At 38.1% G+C, this 24,820-nt stretch overlaps 3 protein-coding genes across 3 annotated transcripts; 1 reads left to right on the top strand and 2 right to left on the bottom strand.

The window, feature by feature from the left end:
* Positions 1-373: 373 nt before the first annotated feature.
* LOC108027798 (mucin-5AC) lies at positions 374-2,484 on the bottom strand. The gene is made up of 3 exons (XM_017099411.3): positions 2,248-2,484; positions 808-2,111; positions 374-741 (listed from the first exon to the last, which is right to left on the bottom strand). The coding sequence occupies exons 1-3, from the start codon at positions 2,471-2,473 to the stop codon at positions 415-417; spliced, it is 1,857 nt and encodes a 618-aa protein (XP_016954900.1). The 5' UTR covers positions 2,474-2,484; the 3' UTR covers positions 374-414.
* Positions 2,485-11,915: 9,431 nt separating this feature from the next.
* Positions 11,916-13,521, bottom strand: LOC108029000 (prophage side tail fiber protein homolog StfR). Its single transcript, XM_017101083.3, has 3 exons — positions 13,237-13,521; positions 12,155-13,029; positions 11,916-12,095 (listed from the first exon to the last, which is right to left on the bottom strand). The coding sequence occupies exons 1-3, from the start codon at positions 13,517-13,519 to the stop codon at positions 12,087-12,089; spliced, it is 1,167 nt and encodes a 388-aa protein (XP_016956572.2). The 5' UTR covers positions 13,520-13,521; the 3' UTR covers positions 11,916-12,086.
* A 2,570-nt stretch (positions 13,522-16,091) lies between these two features.
* Positions 16,092-24,810, top strand: LOC108028792 (calcitonin gene-related peptide type 1 receptor). Its single transcript, XM_017100885.2, has 10 exons — positions 16,092-16,239; positions 19,712-19,930; positions 20,743-21,046; positions 21,874-21,964; positions 22,028-22,119; positions 22,198-22,324; positions 22,762-22,863; positions 23,137-23,255; positions 23,706-23,779; positions 23,842-24,810. Exons 2-10 carry the CDS (start codon positions 19,723-19,725, stop codon positions 24,219-24,221), a joined length of 1,497 nt encoding a protein of 498 aa, XP_016956374.1. The 5' UTR covers positions 16,092-16,239; positions 19,712-19,722; the 3' UTR covers positions 24,222-24,810.
* Positions 24,811-24,820: the final 10 nt, after the last annotated feature.

The raw sequence follows: 24,820 nt of genomic DNA, 5'->3' as shown, positions 1-24,820 counted from the left end.
TAAGACATGAGTCAGCAGAATCAGATTGAAGAATGTTACAGCTGGGAAATTACACTTGACTTCGGCGACGGGTTGAAGGGCGGCGCTCAGTTCACGTGTGGCTCTTTTCAACCATCGAAGATCACGTTTCCATTGATATCAAACTAGAACCTAACTCTATTTAATTGTATTTTGATTTTGAATACAAATAGATGCGGGTTTCGTTGGCTTAAAAAGCATACCGATCATTGGAATTTTAGGTATTCCGCAGTTTATGAATTCTACAATTATATCAAGCTGTTTTGTTTATTATTCGGATCTTACCTTTTCTATATATCTCATTTTTTAAGTAGCTTTAAAATAAATTACAATTTTAATATATTTACTTCTGTAAAAGTATCTGATTTTCTTTATTGGGTTCTAAATAAGAATGTTTTAATAGGTATATATGACATGAGATTGGGCATAGTCCGTGGATTGACCATACCATTGATAGGATGGTGTTTCCTGAGTGGTTGTTGTTACGGTGGTGCTGGTTGGGGTTGTGGTGGTGCTGCTCGAAGATGTGGTGGTACTGGTAGAAGTCCTCGCCACAATGCACCCAGAGAACTGAAAGACGACCCTTGATCCCGTGGTTATAAGCACATTGGTGATCTCTGTGCAGTTTGGCTCTTCCGTATCGGAGTTCAAGGCCAAGGCTTCCAAATCGAAATCTACCAACCGTTCGTCTGCACTTCTGACCTCAACTGTCAAGGGTTTAGCCTGCCATAAAAGGTATTGATAAATATTAGTATTCTCTGGTAAAATATATATATTTATTATACTTACAGATGCGACAGTGGTTGAAGTTGTGGAGGCAGTCGTTGTTGTTGATGTTGTAGAAGGATTTGTAGTGGATATTGTTGTAGGATCAGAGGTTGTCGTTGTGGGATCAGTGGTTGTCGTTGTAGAAGAGTCTGTAGTAGTCGTTGATGTTGTAGAAGGATTTGTAGTGGATATTGTTGTTGGATCATTTGTTGTCGTTGTAGAAGACGTTGTTGTTGTTGTTGTGGATGGCACCGTTGTCGTCGTGGATGGAACCGTTGTCGTTGTGGTGGGAGATACCGAAGTGGTTGCCGTCGTTGTCGATGTCGAAAAACCTGTGGTTTTTGTTGTAGAAGGATCGGTTGTCGTTGTTGTGGAAGGATCAGCCGTCGTTGTTGTGGAAGCGTTAGTAGATGATATGCTAGCAGATTCTGCAGTTGTTGCAGGATCCGATGTTGTCGTTGTGGGATCTGTTGTTCGAATTGTTGTTGTCGTTGTAGAAGGTTCTGTGGATGTACTTGTGGACGGATCCGCCGTAGTTGTTGTGGACGGATCCGTCGTAGTTGTTGTGGGCGGATCCGTCGTCGTTGTTGTGGACGGATCCGTCGTCGTTGTTGTTGATGGATCCGTTGTAGTTATTGTGGATGATACTGTGTTTGTTGTCGTTGTGGGATCATTCGTTGTCGTGGTAGTAGCATCTGTGGATGTTGTCGTTGACGGCCCTGTGGTGGTTTCAGTTGTTGTAGACTGAGTCGTTGTCGTTGGTTCTGTGGTTGTTGACCCACTAGTGGTTGTTGTTGGTTTTGCGGTTGTCGTTGTTCTTTCTGTGGTTGTTGTTGTAGAAGCTTCAGTGCTTGTTGTTGTTGAAGGTTCAGTTGTAGTCGTAGTTGTAGATGGCTCAGTTGTGGTCGTTGTTGTTGAATATGTAGGAATCTTAGTTGATATAAGAGATTTTGCGGTGGTTGTTGTTTTCTGATAACATGGCCGCCTGGTTGCTTCAGGCCGCTTGGCCGGATAGTTCCAGTATTGAGGCCTATAACTCACTCGGTTTCTTCTCCGCGGAACTTGAGGCCTCTTCAAAGACCATACCGGATACGGAAGCTCATAGTCTAGCGCTGAATCATAAGTATCTGATGGTGGAACTGCGTCATAGTTTCTAATATACTCTGGACCATGGGATATTCTGGGCCTTGGAAGGGAGGATGAGTAAAGCGATCGGGGCGGTTGAGCCACCACCAAACTTCGGTGATTATAATAGTAGCCCACATCTATAAGCTTCGGCTGCGGCGGTGCCTCTTGACAATATACGGGGTCAGCCAAATCGAATTCTACGAAGGAAAAAATATACATACAAATAAAATTAAAATTTAATTAACAATTAAAATCAAAATATAACTTAATAAATTCGAAAAGGAACAGTAAAAAAATGTAGTATTTCCATTTAAAAACCGAAATATTTCTCACCTTTTTGGCCACTGAATATCATCTTTACATTATAATCGTTGAGGTCACAGATGCTCTCAAAACTGCGATAACACAGCCCACTTTTGCCGCAAACTCGAGGGCCACAGGGTCGTTGGTTAAACCTCGGACCATTGCTTAGACGTGGAAATCCCGGGTAATCTCCTCGATGACCCTGGGAGAAGGTCAAAGCTGCCATCAGGACTAAACATGCCACTACTCTCCACATTTCGAAGGTTGGTGAGAAACTGATGACTTCACCTTACCCTTCTTCAACTATTTATACCACCGACTTGTTTTTTTCTAAGGTAAATCTGTGGAGAAACAACAATGACTACAAATAAGAGCTCCAGACGGCGACTGTCTATCGGAGTTATACGTGCCAGAGCCCCATTTCCAATGTAAGTGCGGCCAGAAATCCAAAGTGAAGTGCAAAAAACCGAAAGCCATCAGCCCCCACTCGGATTCTCTTTCTCTGGTCGCAACCCGGTTGCTTAGATATTCTGGGATCGGAGTACAAAGAAAAATGTTAAGACCAAAACCACGCAATCGAAGTTCAAAAAAACTGCTTGCCACGAAGTTGCACTGCTTACGCAAAAAGCTCTGCTAAGCAGTACAAAGCAAATGTTCTTGGTTGAAAGACTGGATAGCACTTTTTCTCTTTACTGTAGATAATACTCGAATTATTGACAAAGCTAAGTAACAGTTAAATTTCAAACTATTGCAAAACTCTTTACTCAGCTTTTAACTGACTAAAAATACAAAAGAATTCGTTTTGCAAACTTTCTGTAATCTCTGAAGATTTTTAGTAAATCATTTTACAAACTAAACTATGTTAATTAAACGAGCCAGCAAACATAAACATGACAAAATTGTTGAAATTGAAATGAAATCATTTATTTTAAAAATTAAGTATTGCGACCAAGAATATAGCTATTTTAAAAAGAAAAAACACGTTAACATAAATGAAAAAACTTTAAAAAAAAGTTAAAATAAAAATCTTCAAAATTTGTACTAAAAAAATTAAAATAATATAAGTATTGCATTTACATTTTAATAAATGCATACATTTACTATATATTTCCGAGCACTTCCGCCGTATAACAGTTTCCGGTAAGCAGTCCTGGCCGAACTGCTTGTCCATTTGAATCCTCGTCGTGGGTTTCCCTTGCCTCGCTGAGGAATTTTCTATTCACTTGCCAACCGGTGGCTGTGGCGAGCACAACGGCTGCGGATTCCGGAATCGGCCTTCAATTTTCGGGTTTTCGAGTGCCGCGCGTTTTTTGGCGCGTTTTTCGGCCATTCGATCGTTCTGGCATTCGTCATTCGAGGCGCCAAAAACGAGCTGTGAACTTTGATCCCCTGAAGAAAAAAGTCGAGGGGCACCCCGCCGTCGAGGTAAACAGAAACCATTAAACCTCATTTAATTGCACGCGTCATTCGCCGAATTTCCTTAATTCGTGCGGCTTACGCTGTGTGAATATTGTTTATTTTACGCGCGACACATATTGCTCATACGTCGTGGAAGCCGGATAAAAAAATAGAAGGCATCCTGTCATGCCCCACAAGCACACACGAACACACATTGGGAGCGTATTTATTTTGGGGCAGGACCACAAAAATAAAAAAGAACGTCACTGCAAGGAAATGATTTATTCAGGAATCGCATAAATGTATGCTACACTCACTTTTTTTATGTCAAAGGCATGTCGCCTGGGGATTTATCAATCTGGTCAGCAATCCTTTGACAAGGCTCTAAACTAGACCCTTTTTCCATTTCGCATTGCGCATCCGCCGCGTGGGCCGTGCCGTTTGTTTGTTTGCTGATTTCATGCTGCGGTTTCTGATTCAATTAGCTGGGGCCCAGAGTGCGTAGCATCCTTGTGGCGTCTGTGTATTTATTTGTTACTGCCTGGCTTAAGGCTAAGACCCAATACAAATTCCCGGAATGACTGGCGATTGTGCGGCGGCAAACAATTGCAATACGGAGCTGCCTCAAAGTGTGCAATAAGCTATGCACGAAGCGCTGGCAGCTGATTTATGTGCTACCATTGCGAGAACTTCAATGGGTTTTAGTTCAATTTCCATTTCCATTTCAATTTCCACCTCACCACCCGGGCTTCGGAGCGTATGTGAGGCGTGCTTTCCGGCAAATATCTGTCAGGCTTAATAGTTTCGGATTTTGCAAACTCATCGTTGCCCTAGCCCCTCAAAATATTTCATTTTACACTTGAAATTAACGACTTTGAATAAATATTAAAATATTCTATTTGGTATTTCGGTTTTTTTAAAATGCTCTTTATATTTTTATTTATTTACGCTTAGCTGCGCTTATAAATAAATAATTGAGTTGAATAAATTAAAAACATACACAATAAATAAATACATTAAATTTAAATGAATTAACTAAAGTCAAAAGCAATCACCATGCTAATTAAAAATAAGAATGTTAGCAGAAGACAAAATACCTGATCGGCAACACTTTCTATAATGTTTAAATTTTATCAGGAAATAATTTATTGTAGTTTTTTATTATAAATAAACTTTTTACTTGTACTTAAAAATGTTTTTATATATTAATGTTTTATTTTCTATTTATAACCAAAGACATCAATTCCTTTTAAATTAATAATTGAAATAAAGAGCCCACTCATTTATTTAATGCTCACACAGGGGAAAAAGGAATTTCGCCAATATTTCTGTTTTACCCTTTTTACGTATATTTTCCCACCTCTGTTGATTTTTATTTAAATGTGCCCTCCTGATGGATCGACGTTGGTTGGAGTTCCTACAGCTGCTAAACGAGGGCTCATTAGTTGGTGGCCATGTTTGCGAGGCTCACACAAACTCAGGCAAAAATATGCGGTGACTGCGAAGGGGTCAAAGGGCGCCAAATGGCGGGAGAAATGGGGGGCACTTGTGTACATGACAGCTGACAGCCGGGGGCACAAGGAGTCGCGTCCAACCGCAAATACATTGATGACAGGTTCTTCATTAAAGGCCTTACAAGTGTCGACATGGGCCCACCAAATGCTAACTGCTGTTTCACTCAACTAATGTTTTACACCGCAATAGACAGGCCAATTAAAAAGGGGGCTTTCCACAGACGTTGCGGCAACCAGCAATGGAAAATTAGGAAAAGGGGATTTGGATATTTTTAAAGTCCTGTAGATATATAAGTTTTATACAATCATAGATATTTTTATTAGGTAGTAAAAGAATTCAGTATTTAGTTCAACATATTTGTTTTTTTCTTTAAAACTAAAATTTTGCGGGTATAAAAAAGCCCTAGAAAGAAAAGCAGAAAACAAGTTGTATATTTTAAAAGTATTTTAAAGAAATAAGTGTTTTACAAACATAGATATTTTTAAGAATTTCCACAAACTTCTTGCAAGTGAGATTTTAGAAGTAGTATTTAGTATTTATTTCAGTATATATTTTATTTTGGGGAAAAAAATCCCTAAAAAGAAAAGAGGAAATTAATTTGTATATTTTTAAGTGTTGCAAAGAAATAAGTTTTATACAATCATAGATATTGTTACAAAATTTTCAAAAACCTTTTTTAACTGAGATAATAGGGTTAGTATTCAGTATATATTTCGGTATTTAGTTCAGCATATTTGTTACTTTAAAATCGAAAATGTTTTTGTGTTATAAAACCCTAGAAAGGAAAGCGAAAAATAATTAGTATTTTTTTAAAGTATTTTAATAAATACATTTTTACAATCATAGATATTTTTAAAGAGTTTCCAAAAACTTTTTGCAACTTAGATCATAGGGGTAGTATTTAGCATTTATTTCAGTATTTAGTTTAGGATATTTGTTCTTTTAAAAGCCAACTTTTAACAGGATAAAAAAAAAACAAAAAAAGAAACTACACCTATATAAATATTAGGAATTGTTGCTTATCCGCATAAGTCAAAGTGAGGTTCATCAATAGGTGGAATGCCATCCACAATTTTTAATAAAACTAAATAAGTTCTGAGTAAATAAAAAAAATCTTCAGACATACAGATAAATTCCAATTAATTCTCAAAAAACACTAAATAAAAGCTCTTTATGTAGGTCAGGTGCACTGCACCACTTTATAAACGGTTACTTCTGCTAGCCCACACAAAGATTTCCTCTTTGAATTCCACTTGGGGCTGTCATTCGATAAGCCTGCAAATAAGTTATGTCCGATTTCCCCCCAAAGCGAGTTTGCATATGCTTTTCTCCCGGTCCGGGCCATTTCAGATAGCACCCCTATAACTCACCCCTCCATGGCCGCTACTGCTATGCGTTTTTGGCACTTTTTCCCGCCCCACGAGCGGGTCTTAAAGCTGACCACTCCACTAATGAGGCGACTGTTTGTCTGTCTGTCTGACTGTCTCCTCTGCCGGGGGAAATGTGTACAGGAAAATGGCCGGGAAATGGGATCTCAAGTGTCGCCATTTGCTTGTTTTTCGCCACTTTTACAACATAATTTCGGGGAGTTCCGGGGTTCCTGGGATCATGGTTTATGATGCCACATTGAAGCTACTTGCGCCACTACATTCTGCTGGGCATTTTATTGCTGCCGACTTCTGGGCGAATATTAAATTTTTATATTGCCCCCGGAACAGTAGACAACCGAAAAACCAGCAGCAAAAAAATATTAAGCCCAGCAAGAAAAACACGGAAAATAAAAAAACAAAAAACAAGCAAATGGCAGCGGGCAAAAAAAAATTCATGGAAATTGAATTCCGCTTTCATTGCCACTGACACTGCTTTTAGCCACTGTGTGTTTCTATTGCTTTTCGTTTTTTTTTTTTTTGTTTTTTGGCCCAGTCTCTCGTCCTGGCCTTGCTTACAAATTAAATGTACCAAATTTCGTAATTGAGCGCTTTATGTATTTTTAATTTATTTTCCCTGCGACGCTCCCTGAGCTGTCAGTTGCGCTTTTGATTAATTTTGCAAACAAACATATTCGATGGAGCTGGGGACCGGGCTCTTCAAACTTTTTGTCCATTAGCCCTGGACATTTAAATATTTTAATGCGGTGCGGAGGTGACTGCATTCCCTGTCACTGGCTATTAATAACCAATATTCGCTGAGCTGAATAAACAAAATGGTTTGCCAGCGGCTAATGCCGCTACCACAGACGGCCGAAAAACCCAAATAATATCTGTCGAAATGTGATAAAAAATGTATAAGGCGGAATAATAAGGGATACAAAAAAATTATTATTATACAGCCAACATTTAACACACGGAAAAATAGGTACTGAATTTTTCTAGATATTTTACAGGAATTTTTAAGAAATTCTTAATATATAATTGAAGTTAAAAAATATTTAAAAAAGTTTGTTCAGTGCTGAATGTTTAAAAAAATACTGAGTATTACATAATTTTTATTTTTAATTTTTTAAAAATTAAACTTTTGTTTATTATTTATTTTTGACATGTTAAAAAAAGTAAAAAGTTAAACAAAAAAAGATTTGCCTACTTATTTTCTTAAGTTTATTTATTTTTGTTTACACTAAACTAGTTAGAATAGTAATTTGTATATTAAAGAAATATTATTTCAGCAAAACGTTTAATTTATTTTCCATCTCAGGATAAGGTAAATAATAACAATGATTGTCTGGAAATTAAAAAGTGGCCCAAAATAGGCCCCTGCTTCGCAAACAAGCTAAATTTGTTGGCAAAGTAAACCACTCATTGGCATTATTAATGCTTCATTAATCTTATCCTCATTTTGGCTCGTGTTTTGATCTAGGAATACTCAAATGAAAAGTTTAAAATTAATCAAATTTGAGTGACGGATGTCTTGTTGACGAAAATAAACTCAATTAATGTTGAATGAACTTGGAAAATACCCTACTCGAAGGTGGCAAGTACAAATGGCAATCATTGTTAAATGAGTGAAATCCAAACAATATTAATTATATGGCTGAGCGGAAAGCCATAAGCTGCATATAAGATATGGATACCTGTGCAAACAGCTATCGATTTGCAAAAACGCGTGATTAACGAAGCTTAATTCGCATTAATCGTCAGGTGGCTAATTAATTGAAATCTATGAATATTGGAAGCGAGCTGTCAGTCGAGTGGAAAAGCTGCCCGAGATTCCCGCGCCATAAATTCACCGCAAATGGGTGGCTTGTTTATTCCCCCAATCCCAAATCCGACCGCCTGATGGAATCCAAACTTGGCCCGTTTATCATTCATTATTTGATTACTCGTGGGCCAAGTGGATGTTCCGAGGCTCCCTGGCTTCCGGCAGAGACCTTATACGCGCGACTACTTGGCCAAGTTCAAGCACTCGCAATTAAATCCAATAAAAATAACCAACACATTGTGCTCGGCCGCTAAGTGCGATCTGATTTCGTGGCGATTTTCGGTTGAATTATAAACAACCCGCCTGTGTATATATAGCCCACGTATGCGCCCTGGTCGGGGGGAATGGGCAATGTTATAAGCCGATTTCACGGCCATAAATATCAATTCGAGCAGAGCGGGCAGAAAAAATATTTGTTGTAAAAAGAAGCGATGAAAATCAAAGGGAACGGTATTTGATTTATGCGGCACAGGGCGTGGCAGCACGGCATCTAAATAAAATATTTGCCCGCGACTAAGCCACCACAAATCTTGTCCCGCTTCAAATTTATTAAAAAACGAGAGCCGTGATTTATTCGGGGACGCGACTGTCAGATACTTTGTACTCGATTTTACTGGACTAGAATTGTTTTGACTTTTAATTGATGTGGGTTTTATTCTGTTGTAAAATAAGTGAATGTTCCCCAAAAAAAAAACATTTCTATTTCATGGTAAAAATCGTGGTTGAAATATGTATATATAGTGAGTGAATAAATACTTTGTACTCGATTTTGGTGAACACAATTCTATTCAAATAAGAAAATAATTTTTTAAAAACTATTTTAAAATTTAAAGTAAATATACGTGTTTTTAAAACTGGTTAAAAATACATATCAAAAAAATAAATCTTTAAAATCTTATTTGTGTGGATTACAATACCAAGTAAAATACTAAATTGCTTTCAAAGTCTTTTTAAGTAATTGTTTATATTTATATATAGTTAAAATTTAAATATAAAATTCAATGAAATATTTTCGTACAAACACTAATTCCGCATTTCAAAACTTGAAATAATTTTAGTTTTCATTAATAGAAAAATATTTTAAATCTTGTAAAATTTAGAGATAAATTTCAATTAAATTTGTTTCTCAAAAGTATAGTTTAAGCTTTTAGCACAAAATCCACAAGGGCTTACAATAAATAAGATTCAGAATATTCCAAATATTTTAATATATTTGATTATTTATTTTTAAATTTATATATTCTATTATCAATTCACGAGCTAAAACTGATGCATAACCTTTTCGATGGACCCGCCAAATCGGCGAGTTCCCAGCACTTAAATCCGCTTAAGAACGGCCGATCCGAAACAGCTCCTCCAACTTAATCTGCTTCCCGGGTTTTCCTCATTTTCCGCCTTTTCCCCAGTCCCTTCGTGGGCTTCTGTGCAAATTTTGATTTATGCGAGCTGCCAGGGAATGTCAATAATTGGCTTAGGATGCTGGCACTGCCATCTGCTATCGGCCATCAAAGGTTGGGGTGGCTGAGTTTTCACGGATAGCTGTCTCTCAAGTCTCACTTCGGCGTTTTACGGCGCCAGCTTGGAGAAGAAAAAACCGAACAAAATGAAAGAGTTCATTCAATTGTGCCGGATCTTTTCGCCTGTTCAGCACTTTTCGCACTCTCCACTCGCGGTGAAAACTTTTAATGAGCAAAGCGAAAACACCGAGCTGTCGGGGGGAAAAAAACAACAACATTGCTGGCTGGGTAAATCACATCAAATAAACGAAATTTTACAAATTATTTTACACAAAATATGCGCAAGTTGTGAAATGTTTTTGCATGAATTGGGGGCGGGGCGAAATTATCATTTCGCAAGACGACAACTTTGATGTATACGAAATTCAGCAATAAAATTATTTATGTTAACCCGATAAGGCCAGCAGTTTAGCGTTTACCCGAGAAACATCTTTCAGTCAAATTCTCACCTTAAAATCGAAACAAAGATGTAATCATCGTAAGTGTGATAAACTATAAAAGTCTTTAGTCTGAACAGCTATCCTACACTTTTTTATCGATGTACTAAATTTGGTTACAACTTTTAAGAGGGGAAAAAATGCTTCAGTCAGCTTTTCCTACTTTTTTATGTTCAAAGATATATTTTAGAGCTCTAAAATAAATACAAAAAATTAGTAATGTATAAGAAATACATTTTCAAACCTGGTTTAAAAATGTTATTCCTAAAGCATATGCCCTTTTTAACTCTTTAAATAATACATTTAACCCCAAATTAGCCTTCCTCGTGTTTAAAGTGTTCGTGCAAACACCCCTTTAAAAAATGTTTGCCAATCTTACATCTTTTATCTCGGAAACAAAAAAATAAACAAAGTGTTGGCAAGCTGGGTGCCCCAAATTAAATGTTTATCATTTAATTAAACAGATTTGCCCATTAAACTTTGGGCCGCCCTCGCAGGCTGAAAAAGTAAAATACAAATACTGTCAAAAAAATGTGAGCTCGTGGGCACAAAAATCAGAGCCAAGCTAAGACAATTTGAATATAAATGGCTATTTTAGCCGGGCGGTTGTCCCTGTTGTTTGGCATGCCAAGTGCTGCCTGGGGCATTTGTTAATTTCCGTTTCCGCTTTCCCGCCAGCCATAGGAGACCCCCGCCCCCTGAGCACCGCCCACATTCATTTTGGCCCATTGTTTCGACCCTTCCGCCACCGATTTCCGACCCGCTTTTAATGCCGTTTTATTGTCAAAAGATAGGGCAAACACAAAAGCGGAAAACTGCTTAAAAAAATCTATTAAGCCGCAGCGAAAATTATGCAGCCCGCAAACAATGGCAAACACCTGTTCGCGTGTGTGGGGCGAGAGGCGCTGATAAGTGCCGCCCACACCGCCCACGCCCCACCACCCAAGCACCTGAACACCATGTATATATATAGAAAATATCTAACAACATCCCTTCGAGGTGTTTGTGCAAAGCCTTATCCCTTTAAACTCATTTTTGTAATGGGATGTTAAGGAATTTACTGAAGTTAAACATTTTGGTTGAGCTGCGAACTTCTCACAGCAAGAACATTAAACACTAAAAAAAAAATTTATACAATTCGCTTAATATTATTTAAACACACATTTGAATATGTACTTTAGTTGAAATATTTATAGTGTTAGGAACTATAAGCTTTTAGATTTTATTTAAACTTTAAAATCATCAAAACATGAAAAAAGAAGAAATGTATCACCTATAGGTGACATGTCACTAGGGCCCTTTTTACTCAGCCATTTCGCCATTACATCATCAAAGAGTAATATTTGTCATATTTAAAATTAAATTAAACAATTTTAACAAATTTAAAATATAATAGATTATTAAAAAGCTTTCATATTTTTTTTTAAATGGTAATTTCTTAAAATTTAAAAAAAGATTGGAACTAAAGTTCTTAAAATGTTTATAGCCTAATAACTTCTATTCATTTAAGTTTTTATTTTGATTGTATATCCTTTTATGATTTCTTTTTTACAATAATCTTAAGACTTTGCAATTTTTAAAATTGTTTTCTCAGTGCCTCAAAAAACCAAAGAACACCAGATGCGATCGACTCGACTTGTTTACATGCTGTACTGATTGTTTTATTTTGGTTAAATTGAACACTCTACATATTGCTGTGGCTAAAATTAATATTTCGTTGGATGATATCTTCAGGTGGTTTCTCGGTGGTTTTGCTAGGCGTTCAAGGGTGTTGTTCATTGGTGGTGCTGCTGATCGATGCTTTTTCTTAGGGGTTCTGAAATGGTAAGGAGATTTTACAGTTTACAGATCGGATTGGTGGTTTAGGGTGCTTACATTAGGGTTGGCTGTTGTTGCTGCTACAGTGGTTGCCGCCTTGGTTGTTGCTGCTGCAGTGGTTGCTGCTTTAGTAGTTGCTGTTGCAGTAGTTGCTGCTGCAGTAGTTGCTGCCTTCGTTGTTGCTGCTGCAGTGGTTGCTGCTTTAGTGGTTGCTGCTGCAGTGGTTGCTGCCTTCGTTGTTGCTGCTGCAGTGGTTGCCGCCTTCGTTGTTGCTGCTGCAGTGGTTGCCGCCTTGGTTGTTGCAGCTGCAGTGGTTGCTGCTTTAGTGGTTGCCACTGTGGTTGTAGCCGCCTTTGTGGTTGCCACTGTGGTTGTTGCCGCCTTGGTGGTTGCCACTGTGGTTGTTGCTGCTTTTGTAGTTGCCACTGTGGTTGTCGCCGCCGTGGTTGTTGCCGCCTTAGTGGTTGCCACCGTGGTTGTTGGGTCCTGGGGGTATGCTGGATATCTGCTGGCCTTTGTGGTGGATCTGGCAGCTGTGGTGGCCGAGGACGCAGTCGATCCGGTGGTTGGCGCCTTGGTGGTGCCCGCATAGCTCAGAACAGCGGCGTAGGCGGGGTAGGATGAGAATGGGGCGGGGTACTTGGCAGGGCGGGAAGGATACTTGGCTGGGGGCGGAGCGTAGACAACGGGGGCGGAGTAGGAGGGAGCAGCCACAGGATACGGACCCGGAGCCTCGGCTGTAGCCTTGGCGCCATAGGGACCACTGGCAGCGGCATAGGCATATGAGTTCTGACCGGAAGACGAGGAGTACTGAACGGGGGCATAGCTCTGGGCGGGCGAGCTCCTGGGATAGTAACCCTGGGCAGGAGCAGGGGGTCCATACGAAGGGCCGGGATATGAGGAGCAGTACTTCACATCAGTTTGAATAAGTTCTGAAAATTTAAGAAATAAAGAATTATTTTTTTTAAATATTTTAAGATTTTCATTGGAATATTTAAATATAAAAAATATTATATGCTCTATTGTATGGGTAAACCTTTAAAATGATATTTATTTTGATGGTTTTCATTAGAAAAATTATTTTTAAAAAATTCAAAAAGTGAAAATGTTAATGTTAGGTATATAAAGTCGAAACTTACCCTTCTTGCCGGCGAACAGCAACTTCAAGTTCTGCGAATCCAGGCGGCACTTGCTCGAAAATGGATGGTAGCTATAACCATCGGAGGCGCAAACTGGGTAGCCACCAGGCGGGCACACTGCATCGTAGTTCACATCGGCGAAAATGTAGTCCAACTCGGAGCCCGAATAGTCGCTGTACCAGTCGTAGTTCCCTTGAGCCCCCGCAAAAGCCAGGACAAGGGTCAGGAGCAGGCCGAAGTGGGCCAAGGAGCTGGACTGCGACTGAGGCTCGGAGGGGAACATGTTGCCGATGGAACTGATGCCTCTGACCACGGAGATCCCCGCTTTTATGGGTCAGCGACTCGACTGCGAAATGGGGTCTAGAACGTGCATGTGATTGCGGCCTTTACATCACTCTCTAGTCTTTCTTTCTTTCTTTTTTTTGTTTAAAGCCCGTCTCTGCGGACTTTATCGACCCGGAACGTGCGACCAAAGTGCGCTGGCATTATACCATAGTAAAGTGGCATTACCTAACAAAAAATCATTGTATTCCCCGCTGCTTAAATCTCGAACTAACCGGGTTTAAACTCTTTCACCTGGCGCCAGATTGCCCCTATTATATTATATTATTATGGTTAATACATGGTTAACTGGATAAGGTTGATAGGGCCCGACAGCAAGTCGAAATAGTGATCACTGCGGCAGAACTTTACCTGTTATTCTAAATTTATTTATACCATCGCATGTATAATTTTTAGTAAAAGAAAACATTTTAATAATATCTGGAAAGGTTTATTAAAAAAAAATAACATTATAAAAAGACTCCACATTTTATTTTCCTTGAGTTTTCCTTATTGTTTAAATTATTATGATTAACCAAAAAAAGTTTGTTATTTTCAAGCAAAACTATTTCCAAAAAATTAATATAAATATAATTTTAACAACACAACACTACTATAAAATATATATAAAAAAATAGATTTGTATTTTATTATATTCCTCTAATGATGTTAAAAATAATAAATATTAAGAATATTAAAACCAATTCTTAGGTCCCAGCAGAAATTAATTAATTAACAATTAATTGAGAAACCAAAGGTCCTCCATAAAGTCAGCCAAGGCAATTGCAGTAAAGTCACTCTTACTTCGAGCCAAGAAACCAAGAAATAATGCGTAATAAAAAATCAATTAAAAAGTGTAAGCCCTTGTGTAAACTTTTGCCGGTCCTCGTGCTTTTTCCTGGGCATACATAAAATTAAACTCCAAGAAGATAAGGGGCACATGCACCAACATATATCTGCGGCCATGTGCAGAGAATTATATTGCAAAAAGGTGTTTTCCTTAAAATCACCTCCATGGGCTTGGTTTTGTCCCAGCCAAAGCCCCGGAATTTTCACACCACACCGAGTGATGCTAATTGCAAAATGCATTTTGTATGAAATTCTCTTACATTTTATAAGGAATTTTTTATCAATTCTAAGTCGATGCCAATTTTGCCTGAAAAACAGCAGAGAAACGCATACAAAATTTACACTCGTTGGCTATGCAACATCAGAAATGCGGCATCAGAAATTCAGGAATACATTTTATGGAAGTTTGGGGCGAAAGTTTACAGTGAAGTGAAAAAATATTGAAGTGAGACGAAATATTCCATGAAGCTGAATCTTAAAGGTTATACCAGGATAATAAAAAAGTTGTCTGGCAATCGCATCAAATGCTCTTAACTGCAGTTTCAAAGTGAAACAAACACGAGTTCCTTTGCATTCAAGGGGTATTAACCCCTGCTATCCCAAGGGGTAAAAATGTGGCTTTGCTGAAAAGTGCCCAGATCTACCTCATATATCTATTCTTTCATACGTTTTTATATTCTAACAGAAAGTAAATTATTTCCATTAAATCAATTTAAAAAATGCAGGCCAAATTATGTTTAATAATATATTTTTAAAATATTAAACTTTGTATTTAATATCCATGTCCAGACCTTGGAATAATTTAAATTAAACTTGTTTTAATGCATTGTTTAGGTTAAATAAATTCCCCCAACTAAACTCGAAATCTTGAAGAAATTGTGGGTCCCAGCTGTGTGGGCCACGCCCACCGGGAAAACTGTTATATACGCCCACAACAACCAATTTACTCGGCACACAAAGCAAGCAGTTCACCAACAACTTGTTGCTGACAAGTTGAGCTTATGAAAGCAGTGTTAGTGCACTGAGCAAAAAATATACACAAAAAAAATACATAAATATATTTAATATGGATTATGCTCGGCTTATTGTTGAATTTAAGTAGTTTAAAATGTTATTAGATAAGGTGTTGAAATAAAATCTATTTTGCAAGAAATTATTCAAATAACATATTTTCACTAAATTAATTTTATAATCTACTCTTCAAAGGAAATAATTTAATATAATAGTATAAATAATTTATACTATTTCCAAAGTGATTATAGCAGTAGAAAATGGTATTAATTGTTTGTTTGTGCTAAAAAGAAATAATCAAATTAATAAATATTTTTTTTACTTTGTAATATTTTATTTACAACTTGTCAGTTTAAATATGAAAAAGAAACGTTCTAAAACTGCAAAAAATCATATAAAATACTATAATGGTATTTCCTTTAAAACTATTTACTACAAAATAATCCTTTTTAATCTTATAATTTTTTCCCGAATTTCGACCGACTTGCAAGGCATTTTTCCCAGTGTCTGGTGTGTGCAAGGACAGGAAAAGTGGGGGAAAATGTGGGGGCTCGGCCAGCAGCCTCGGCAGGCAATTTTCGCCGGATGCCGCACCATTTTCCAACGGAACGCAGAGCAGAGCGGTGCGAAAAGCGGAGTGGAGCGTCGTCTTTGGCCCGCCGATAACAGAACGCGTATTTTTTGTCCGTGTTTCGAATGCTTTTTGTGTCTTGTTGTTGTACGTGACGAGCGGTGAACTGTAAGCGAGTCAATTGTTTAAATTTTCAATGAATGGCAGTGGCAAACAATTCAATGAACTGAACTGGCCGGGGTGTCGACCGCGTAAGTGATCTTTTGGCACCACTTCTACAAGAACTATGCGAATATCAGGTGAACATGTTATAGAAAAATATTTCACAGAAAAAAATGCTTTCCAAAATATCTCGCATAATTAGCGGCCCGCAGGAGTCCTAATTTACACTGGCCTAATTAAGTAAACAATCGAATTAAATATTTGCGTACGGCGTACAAATAAATAATTCGATTTCTGGCCGCACTCTAATTGTGTTTGGTTTATGCGAAAAGTTTTGTGCGCTACACAGGAAAAACGTAGCGTGGTGTGATTGGCGGGAAATGAGTGCAATAATTCGCAAGGTTGGCAACTTTTGTGCCCCGCAGATCCTTCGGGGGGATTCGGGACTCTGGACGCCGGATTCCGCAGGATTCGTGGCCAGTCCGGCGTGCGTAATTGCATTTGGCGACCCAGACGCTGTGGCCGAAGTAATTTGTTATTATAATTGATCCGACAAGAATGACCGAATAATATGGCATTATTTCGCATGTCCGCTTTCGTGTGGGCAACGTGGCATTTCCGTTTCCGGCCTGCAAATGGCGCTGGCATCATTAACCGCATTGACGGCTTTCCTCCACCTCCGCCTCTATTAATTTCGTTTTTTTTTTTGGCCCGCTAGACAAAACAATTCATCATCAATATTCAGCATGTGTACATATAATTATTCCTCTGCCAGCTCTTGTCACCCACCCCCATTGATTGGCCATTTGTATCTTATGCAGCGGGAGGTCCTGTTTCCCGAATAAAACAAAAACAAGAGGAAAAATAGTCCTTGCTCTTTTGCCACCCGTTGTTGACAATAAATTTCAATTTCGTGCATAATTTATGCAAGCAAACGTTTTCCAATTATTTGTGTTTTATGGATGCTTCAAAATGAGAAAGAAAGGGGGTTTCTTATGGCCGCTCTTCACTCCCAAGTACCGAGTATCAGCAAAACTATGCAAAACAAAACAATTTGCCAAAAATGTTGCAGATGCTAGCGTATTTCTGGTAGGGCTTCCCTAGTTTTTGGGGGAAACTTTGGCATGCAGTGCGTTCCAGATTTATTTCGCCAACTCAGGAGTCGTAAAATATTAAGAAGGAAGAAAAAGTAGTAGGGGCAAAGTAGTTTTTTAAGCCATATTAACAGCAAATAATAAAAAATATAGGTAGTTTTTTGTAGAATAAAATTATGTGGCATTTGGAAAGCTCGGTTAATTTGGTTTAATGCTGAGAATATCTCTTATTTAAGCTTATTATTTCAATAACGGGTAGCGTTACTTTCCTTTTCTTAATATTTTTTGTTAGGTATTAAAATACTGAAATTAAAACCTTTAAAGCAGTTCTTGCTTTAAAAGCAGTTTTCCACCTTTTTAATAGATTATTAACAGCCAATTCCCTTTTTAAAATTTATTTTTAGATATAAACCATTTGTGGTAGAATATCTGAAAATATATTTTTTTAAGCTTATTATTTGTATATATTTGCCAGCGTAAATTCCTTATTTTAATATATTGCTTTATTATTTAAACAAAATCCCTTCAAGCAGTCATTGCTTTCAAAGCAGTTCTTCATCTTTATAGTTGATTATTGTAAGCAGTGAAAATTCCCTTTCGGTAAATATATTTTTAGATTTAAATCACTTGGGGCAGTTCTTACTGAAATAAAATAATTAACAGTAGGTTTTTCCTCCTTGAATATTTATTTTTATTTTTCCTGAGGCATGAGATGGCAGAGATGTTGTTATCACCACTACAGCCCCCATATAGTTATGACAACCGGCTTTTTTAATATCACCAGCCCTAGAATGGCATGACGACCGGAATCTGCTGGAGAAGGCCATAGTTGTATGCCATTTCAATTACACTTTGTCTCGCAGGAGATGATAAAGCGGGAATATTGCAGTGGACTCCACTCAAAGGAAGGGTCGCCGGCCATTGAGACTGTAAATGCAATTAATGCTCATTAGTGCTTCAGGACAGGCATTTGAATTGATGGCCAACAAAGGCCCTTCCTCAACGCTGCCACGTCCTTTCCTCCTTACCTGAGGACTAATTGCCTGGCCGAGACACTTGCAAAAATAAATAACATGCAAGAATGTTTAGCCAGGCGCCATTTCCATCATGGAAACTGTCCCCTGCCTCCTGTATAATAAATTAATGCGGCAAATTAAAGTTTAGTCCGGGTGCCCGGGCAAATCCACTTGCTGCGCCCGCCTGTGTGTTGTGCCAGACAGGCTTCTGTGGAAACTCAATCAAGCGAAATGAGTTTTGATTAAAAATATAACCAAGTTAGGCAAGAAGTTTGCAGCTCATCCCCGTGCCCTGCCACATGTGCCCTGGCATTTTCTTGCTTTTCGATCGATCGCATGCATTTCATTCGAGCTTTTGCCCCGTGGCATTTGCTTTGTCTCTCTGTGACGAAATGCAATTAAGTTCGTCCAACCGCGGTTGCGAAAACAGGGCCACGGTTAAGCGTCGCCATTAATTAGACAATAAACTGATTTACAACATGGGAGAATAGGTGCACACACGCCCCGAGGGCTGTCATCGCTCCAGTATTGATCCCATCCCAGGGACCCTTTGTGGCCTGCTCCCCATATGTATATTCCATTTCCTTTGGCACCAGGCTCCCCGCGGAATATGAACTCGACTGAGGCAACTCTTTGAAGCCCAGCCAAATTAGAAATGCACACACGAATGGACAGCCACAAGCGTCTCCAATTCCCATCGTTATCGCCAAGCACTGCAAGAAATAAAATCTTAGATTAAGTAAATATTAATAAATAATAAATAATGTTTTACATCATATTTATTTACATTTTTTATAATAATACAAACTAGCTACTTCTCCAAAAAAATGTAACCAAAAATCACGAGAAATAAATACTTAAATTAATTAGATATAAATAAATAATAAATAAATAAACACATGTTATTTTGTACATTATTTGTAGAAGTACTAACCTGATACTTCTACAAAAAAACAAAGGTCAAGAGAAATAAATATTTAAATTAAGTAAAAATAAATATAAAAAATAATAAATAAATAAAATAAAATTATAGTAATACAAACCTTCCATTTGGCAAAAAAAAAATAAATGACCAAAAGACAATGGTTTTTTAATGGCATATAATTTTTTTTTAGAATTTTATGTTAAACCGTTTATTTTCCATTACTTAAGGACCCTTTTCTATACTTAATATTGATTATTTTATTATTATAAAATTGTTTTTCAGTTATCATTTCTTTTTCGATGGCAGCAAAAAATAAAATTGTAATTTTTAAAATACTGTTGTCATTTAATATTTTTATTAAGTTTGGAGATTTTAAAAGCGCTTTTATATTTTCCCTGAGAAACCCGAATTGTTTACGGTACTTAAATATATTACCTAAAATCATAGGCTGAAAATAACCACTTATATATGTGTTATTTAAATATATAAATTATATTTTTTTTGAACTAACAACATTATTTTTCAGTGCATTGAGCCATGACAAGAGCCAGCCCCATTGAAGCACCCACGATGGGAACAGCCGCCTCGGAATCAGAGTCGGAAAATGTGGAAGCGGCATCGCAGACGCAAACACAGGATAATCTGCGCATATTTTTAAAGCATTTGTATGCCGAGTGCGTGTACCGATACCAGAATGTCACATACGATACGGACGACCCATCAGTTTCGCTGGGGGCAGCAACAGGTGAGTGGCTGCCACCGGGCGTATACGTGATTTGCCGCATGCCGTGTGCACAGGGCCAATAATGGAAAACAGCAGGCGCATAAAGGAAAGCCGAGTTGAATTCAATTAGAGCCCAGCTGATCACATTTAGTGCATTTACAAAGACCCATTTAAATCGATACAATGAGCTACTTTGGAGTATTTAGGCCTGGGATTTCTGTAGTTATTTCATAATTTTTTTTTCTCCAGTCACTTCTTTACTTAAATTAAAAAATTCAGACCCGAAAGAAAGGCAAATTAAATTAAATTGGTTTCCATCAGTTTCCATTTAATTTAGAGCAATACAATATGTTATTCTTTTGAAAAGCAAATTGCATTTTTAATATCCCTTTGATATTTTTATTTACTTTACTTTAATTTATAATCCGTAATTTAGAAAAAAATCAATAAATGTCATTTGAAATCAAACTTTTTAGATAAACTGTATTATACTATAGGTATAAAATAAAGTATATATTATTATTATCTTTTAATATTATGAAAAATATTTTTTTGTAATTGTGAGATCGTAACAATGTTTCAATAAATAAATAAAAATACTTTTGAATTTGAAAAACCTACAATTAGTTCCAATACATATTTCCATACTTAAATAATTATATTGCAAAATACAAAATAATAAAAAATACTTACTTACTTACTTTATTACTTACTTAATACTTTTAAAAAATTGAGATGTCTTACCTGAATAAGTCATAAAGTGTTAATTCCACGAAGCTCCATGATACTTTATGTGGTAATCCCCTACTAATAACATTTCTTGCCGTGCACAGACTACGATTTCGATTTGCCGGAGAACTTCAGCCCGGTGCCGCGGTATCTGGAGAACGCGGCGCTAAACGAGGGCGCCATTGACATGCGGAACGTGGACGCGGAGCAGGCGGAGAAGGAGGAGCTGGTGGCCACCGTCGTCAGTGCCACGATGGCCACAAATCAGCGGGCGGAGCCACGGCTCTTCTGCCCCCTGAACTTTGACGGATATCTCTGCTGGCCAAGGACTCCGGCCGGCACCGTGCTGAGTCAATATTGTCCCGATTTCGTCGAAGGATTCAACAGAAAATTTCTGGCCCACAAGACGTGAGTTAAATGCGCAAAGTGGCTGGATATTACGGCCTGCGGGAAGAGGATAGATTTTCATTCAGTGCATGGTCTTGCATGGCCAAATAAATTCCGCAATTCGTAATATCCGCCAAAGCACAAATACGGAAATGCCTTGACATCTACTTCAATGTTTTCCGTGTGTCGCTAGATACAATGTTTACTTATGAGAGCGACAACCTCAGCAAATCTATTTGGGTTTAATAATCATTAGCATTCCCAGTCCAATTGGGTAAATATATTCTGAACAAGTAGCCACCATGGGACAAAATTTGTTAAAATATCCCAAACAGGAAGAAATATTTCCAAGTATGTTTTTTAAAACGTAGGCTTTTGTACTTTTTTTATTACACCAACGTTTCACCAACAAAAACAATTGAGGTATTGTTGAATCTATTTAAAATATTTTATTCCATTATTCCAAAATTTTACCAAAGCTCAGCAATAATTCGTACAATAAGAATAAAAACAATTATAACAACAGAAAGCAAAACAATTTATAAATAATAAATAATATTATAAGTTTTTTCAACAAAAATTAACTGACTAGTGTTGAACAAGTATACTTTACTAGATTCATACAGTGTTATATAACACTTCAACTTATAAGAATTTCGCAAGTTTCTCTATTAGCCTTCGAAACTTAATATTTTCCGAACCGAGATGATAACGCGAAACTCACTTTACACACCAGCTGCTTCTCGGCCAAGTTAAGTGACTTTTGCTTTGTCGGGCGCTTTGTTTGAAACGCCCCCTGTGCTCGCACTTAGCCAGTCACAATTATCGTAAGCATTTCGCATTCATAGCTGCCTGGAAAATGGCTCCTGGTTCCGTCATCCGGAGAGCAATCAGACCTGGTCCAATTACACCAACTGCGTGGACTACGAGGACCTGGAGGTAAGTGCTCCGGCGACATCACGGGGGGAACACGGACATTAATCAAGAAAGTTGCCACTGCAGTTTCGCCAGTTCGTCAACGAGCTGTACGTGAGGGGCTACGCCCTCTCCCTGCTGGCCCTACTCATATCGATTATAATCTTCTTGGGCTTCAAGTAAGTGTCTGCCGTCGCTCTGCATGGGGCTATTCCGTTCTCCATTCTGATACTGACGTACGGATATCCCCTTCACAGATCCCTGCGCTGCACCCGCATTCGGATCCATGTGCACCTGTTCGCCTCGCTGGCCTGCACCTGTGTGGCCTGGATTTTGTGGTACCGCCTGGTGGTGGAGCGACCCGAAACCATAGCCGACAATCCGGTGAGCTGCAGAGAGAAAAAATGTTGTAATAATATACTACACCACCACTACAAATATAGATCTGGTTATTATTACAATAAGTGTTGTAAAAATTAAGCAGTACGCCAATAACAATTCAACAACTAGAAAAAAGCAGTAAAAGGTCTTTAGCAATTTTTCACCAACAATCCAACATTACTCCAATAGTGTAGAACATCTCAGTTTTTTATAGTTTTTGGAAAATGCATAACTCCAACATTACCCCAATAATGTGTTTCAACACCATTCATGTTGCATTCCAACAATTTTCAACAGTAGTACAACAACAGTATTCCAATCCATATTTTTTATGGTATTACTTTAATAATATTTTCTAGTCTGTAATGAATATACCATTTTCGTGACTTATTTCGCTTTGTGTTGACAATTGCCTAACTAACTTACCATGGACTTTGCAGCTCTGGTGCATCGGCTTGCATCTGGTGGTGCACTATTTCATGCTGGTCAACTATTTCTGGATGTTCTGCGAGGGTCTACACCTGCACCTGGTGCTCGTTGTGGTAAGTCAGCCGAAATTGCCCTCAAGTCATTCGTTCCCCTCTTCCATTGCCATGCAAATCTCTGTAATTGCCGTGTAAGTCTGCATTCTTTATGAGCGAGTTCTGTGCATGGCAGATGTGATTCGCTGCAGCCGCTGACGTGGCAATGGTTTTCCCCTACCAATTTGTCTGAGAGCACATCGCAACTTTGGCCAGCTGCTTTCCATCTCCGTCAAGCTTAGGTGTCAGAAGTGGCCGGCGACTGACTAACCCACACCCCCATCTATTTGCCAGGTCTTTGTGAAGGATACGATTGTGATGCGCTGGTTCATGGTCATCAGCTGGCTCTCGCCGATTCCCATTGCCATCGTCTATGGATTGGCCAGGCATTTCAGCAGCCCGGACAATAAACAGTGAGTCGCTGAGAAGGTTACCGCCTAAGGTTTACGCAATCCAATAAGTAGTTATATTGTAACTAGCACTCGTGAAACTTACACAAGGCTTCATTGAACATAACAAAGTTATGGGTAAACTGAAAATCATTGCATTAAAAACAGTTTTTTAACTTTCAAATTCATTGTGTCCTCACCACTACATAAAGACAAGCTTAACCTTACTTAAAAATAAGTTACGTCAAATAACTTCATTTCACCAACATTACTGCAACGATTATCCAATGCTAATCCAATATTATTCCAACATAATTCCAATATTACTCCAACAGTACTCCAAAACTACTCCAACAATACTCCAACGTTATTTTTTTTTTTTTAAAGCAATATACATTACATGAACAGCACATCCAAAATACTTTAAAGTAATTGTAATAATAATAAATTTAATTATTTTATTACCTATTGTAGCTGCTGGATAAATGACAGTCTGTACCTGTGGATCTTCTCAGTGCCCATAACCCTCTCGCTGCTGGCTAGTTTCAGTAATATATGGAAGCCTCATAAGTACAACCATGTTTTTAACCCATTTATATGTATCCGCCAGTCTTTCTGATCAACGTTCTGCGGGTGATTGTGAGGAAGTTGCATCCGCAGTCCGCCCAGCCCGCACCGCTGGCCATCCGGAAGGCGGTACGTGCCACCATCATCCTGGTACCGCTCTTCGGTCTGCAGCACTTCCTGCTGCCCTACCGTCCGGATGCAGGGACCCAGCTGGATCACTTCTACCAAATGCTCTCCGTGATCCTCGTCAGTCTGCAGGGCTTTGTGGTCTCCTTCCTGTTCTGCTTCGCCAACCACGACGTCACCTTCGCCATTCGCACCCTGCTCAACAAGCTGCTGCCCAGCCTGGTGACCCCGCCGCCGGCCGGGAGTAATACTGGACAGATGGCCACGACCACGCCCAGCCGCGAGCTGGGCGTTTAAGACGTACCGCCCGAGGGTCGATCGAAACGTTGACCACATCGCAGCGCAAAGATTTTGAACAGCTAGCACAGAAATAGAGCTGCTTTTTCCTTATTCTTTAAAAAAATTCGAAGCCTCCATAAAAATATTGATGAATATATAAAATATTTTACATTGAAAGGATTTTTAAATTAAGTACAAGTTTTTTTTTGCTTTCGACATTGAATAGAGTGTAATATTATTTTTAAAACTTTTCTACTATAGAAATTTTTTTGTCGTATCACTAAAAATGTGATTGCCCTTGCCTTTGGAATACTATTAGACAGTGATTATTGAATATTGCTTAAAAATGCTAACTGTAATTATTATTATAAGTTTTTAATTTAGTGCATTTATTACCTCAAAAAATATATTTTTTAATCAAATCAGATCAGATAAATTCTGAGATTACCCTGTAGGCTTTCTTTAATATACAATTTAAACCAGTTTGAAAAAATATGTTTACAAATTTTCTATATATTTCTCAAAATTTTCCCAAAGATTTAACTTTTAACTAAAAAAATTCTAACATGAAATAGTTAAACAAATTTAAAATTAATTTAAATACAATTCTAACCAAA

This window comes from Drosophila biarmipes, chromosome X (assembly GCF_025231255.1).
Source record: "Drosophila biarmipes strain raj3 chromosome X, RU_DBia_V1.1, whole genome shotgun sequence".
NCBI lineage: Eukaryota > Metazoa > Arthropoda > Insecta > Diptera > Drosophilidae > Drosophila > Drosophila biarmipes.
The sequence above is the reverse complement of the archived record's forward strand: the minus strand, read 5'-3'. Positions and strand labels throughout refer to the sequence as shown.

What these genes read in the sequence shown, in the direction of transcription:
- LOC108028792 (XM_017100885.2), top strand. Translation starts at nt 19,723, where the DNA reads ATGACAAGAGCCAGCCCCATTGAAGCACCCACGATGGGAACAGCCGCC. An exon ending in AAATTTCTGGCCCACAAGAC is followed by an intron (nt 21,047 to 21,873) that starts GTGAGTTAAATG and finishes TCGCATTCATAG; the next exon opens with CTGCCTGGAAAATGGCTCCT. An exon ending in AAACCATAGCCGACAATCCG is followed by an intron (nt 22,325 to 22,761) that starts GTGAGCTGCAGA and finishes TGGACTTTGCAG; the next exon opens with CTCTGGTGCATCGGCTTGCA.
- LOC108027798 (XM_017099411.3), bottom strand. Translation starts at nt 2,473, where the DNA reads ATGTGGAGAGTAGTGGCATGTTTAGTCCTGATGGCAGCTTTGACCTTC. An exon ending in GATATTCAGTGGCCAAAAAG is followed by an intron (nt 2,112 to 2,247) that starts GTGAGAAATATT and finishes TTTCCTTCGTAG; the next exon opens with AATTCGATTTGGCTGACCCC. An exon ending in CTTCAACCACTGTCGCATCT is followed by an intron (nt 742 to 807) that starts GTAAGTATAATA and finishes CTTTTATGGCAG; the next exon opens with GCTAAACCCTTGACAGTTGA.
- LOC108029000 (XM_017101083.3), bottom strand. Translation starts at nt 13,519, where the DNA reads ATGTTCCCCTCCGAGCCTCAGTCGCAGTCCAGCTCCTTGGCCCACTTC. An exon ending in GCTGTTCGCCGGCAAGAAGG is followed by an intron (nt 13,030 to 13,236) that starts GTAAGTTTCGAC and finishes TTAAATTTTCAG; the next exon opens with AACTTATTCAAACTGATGTG.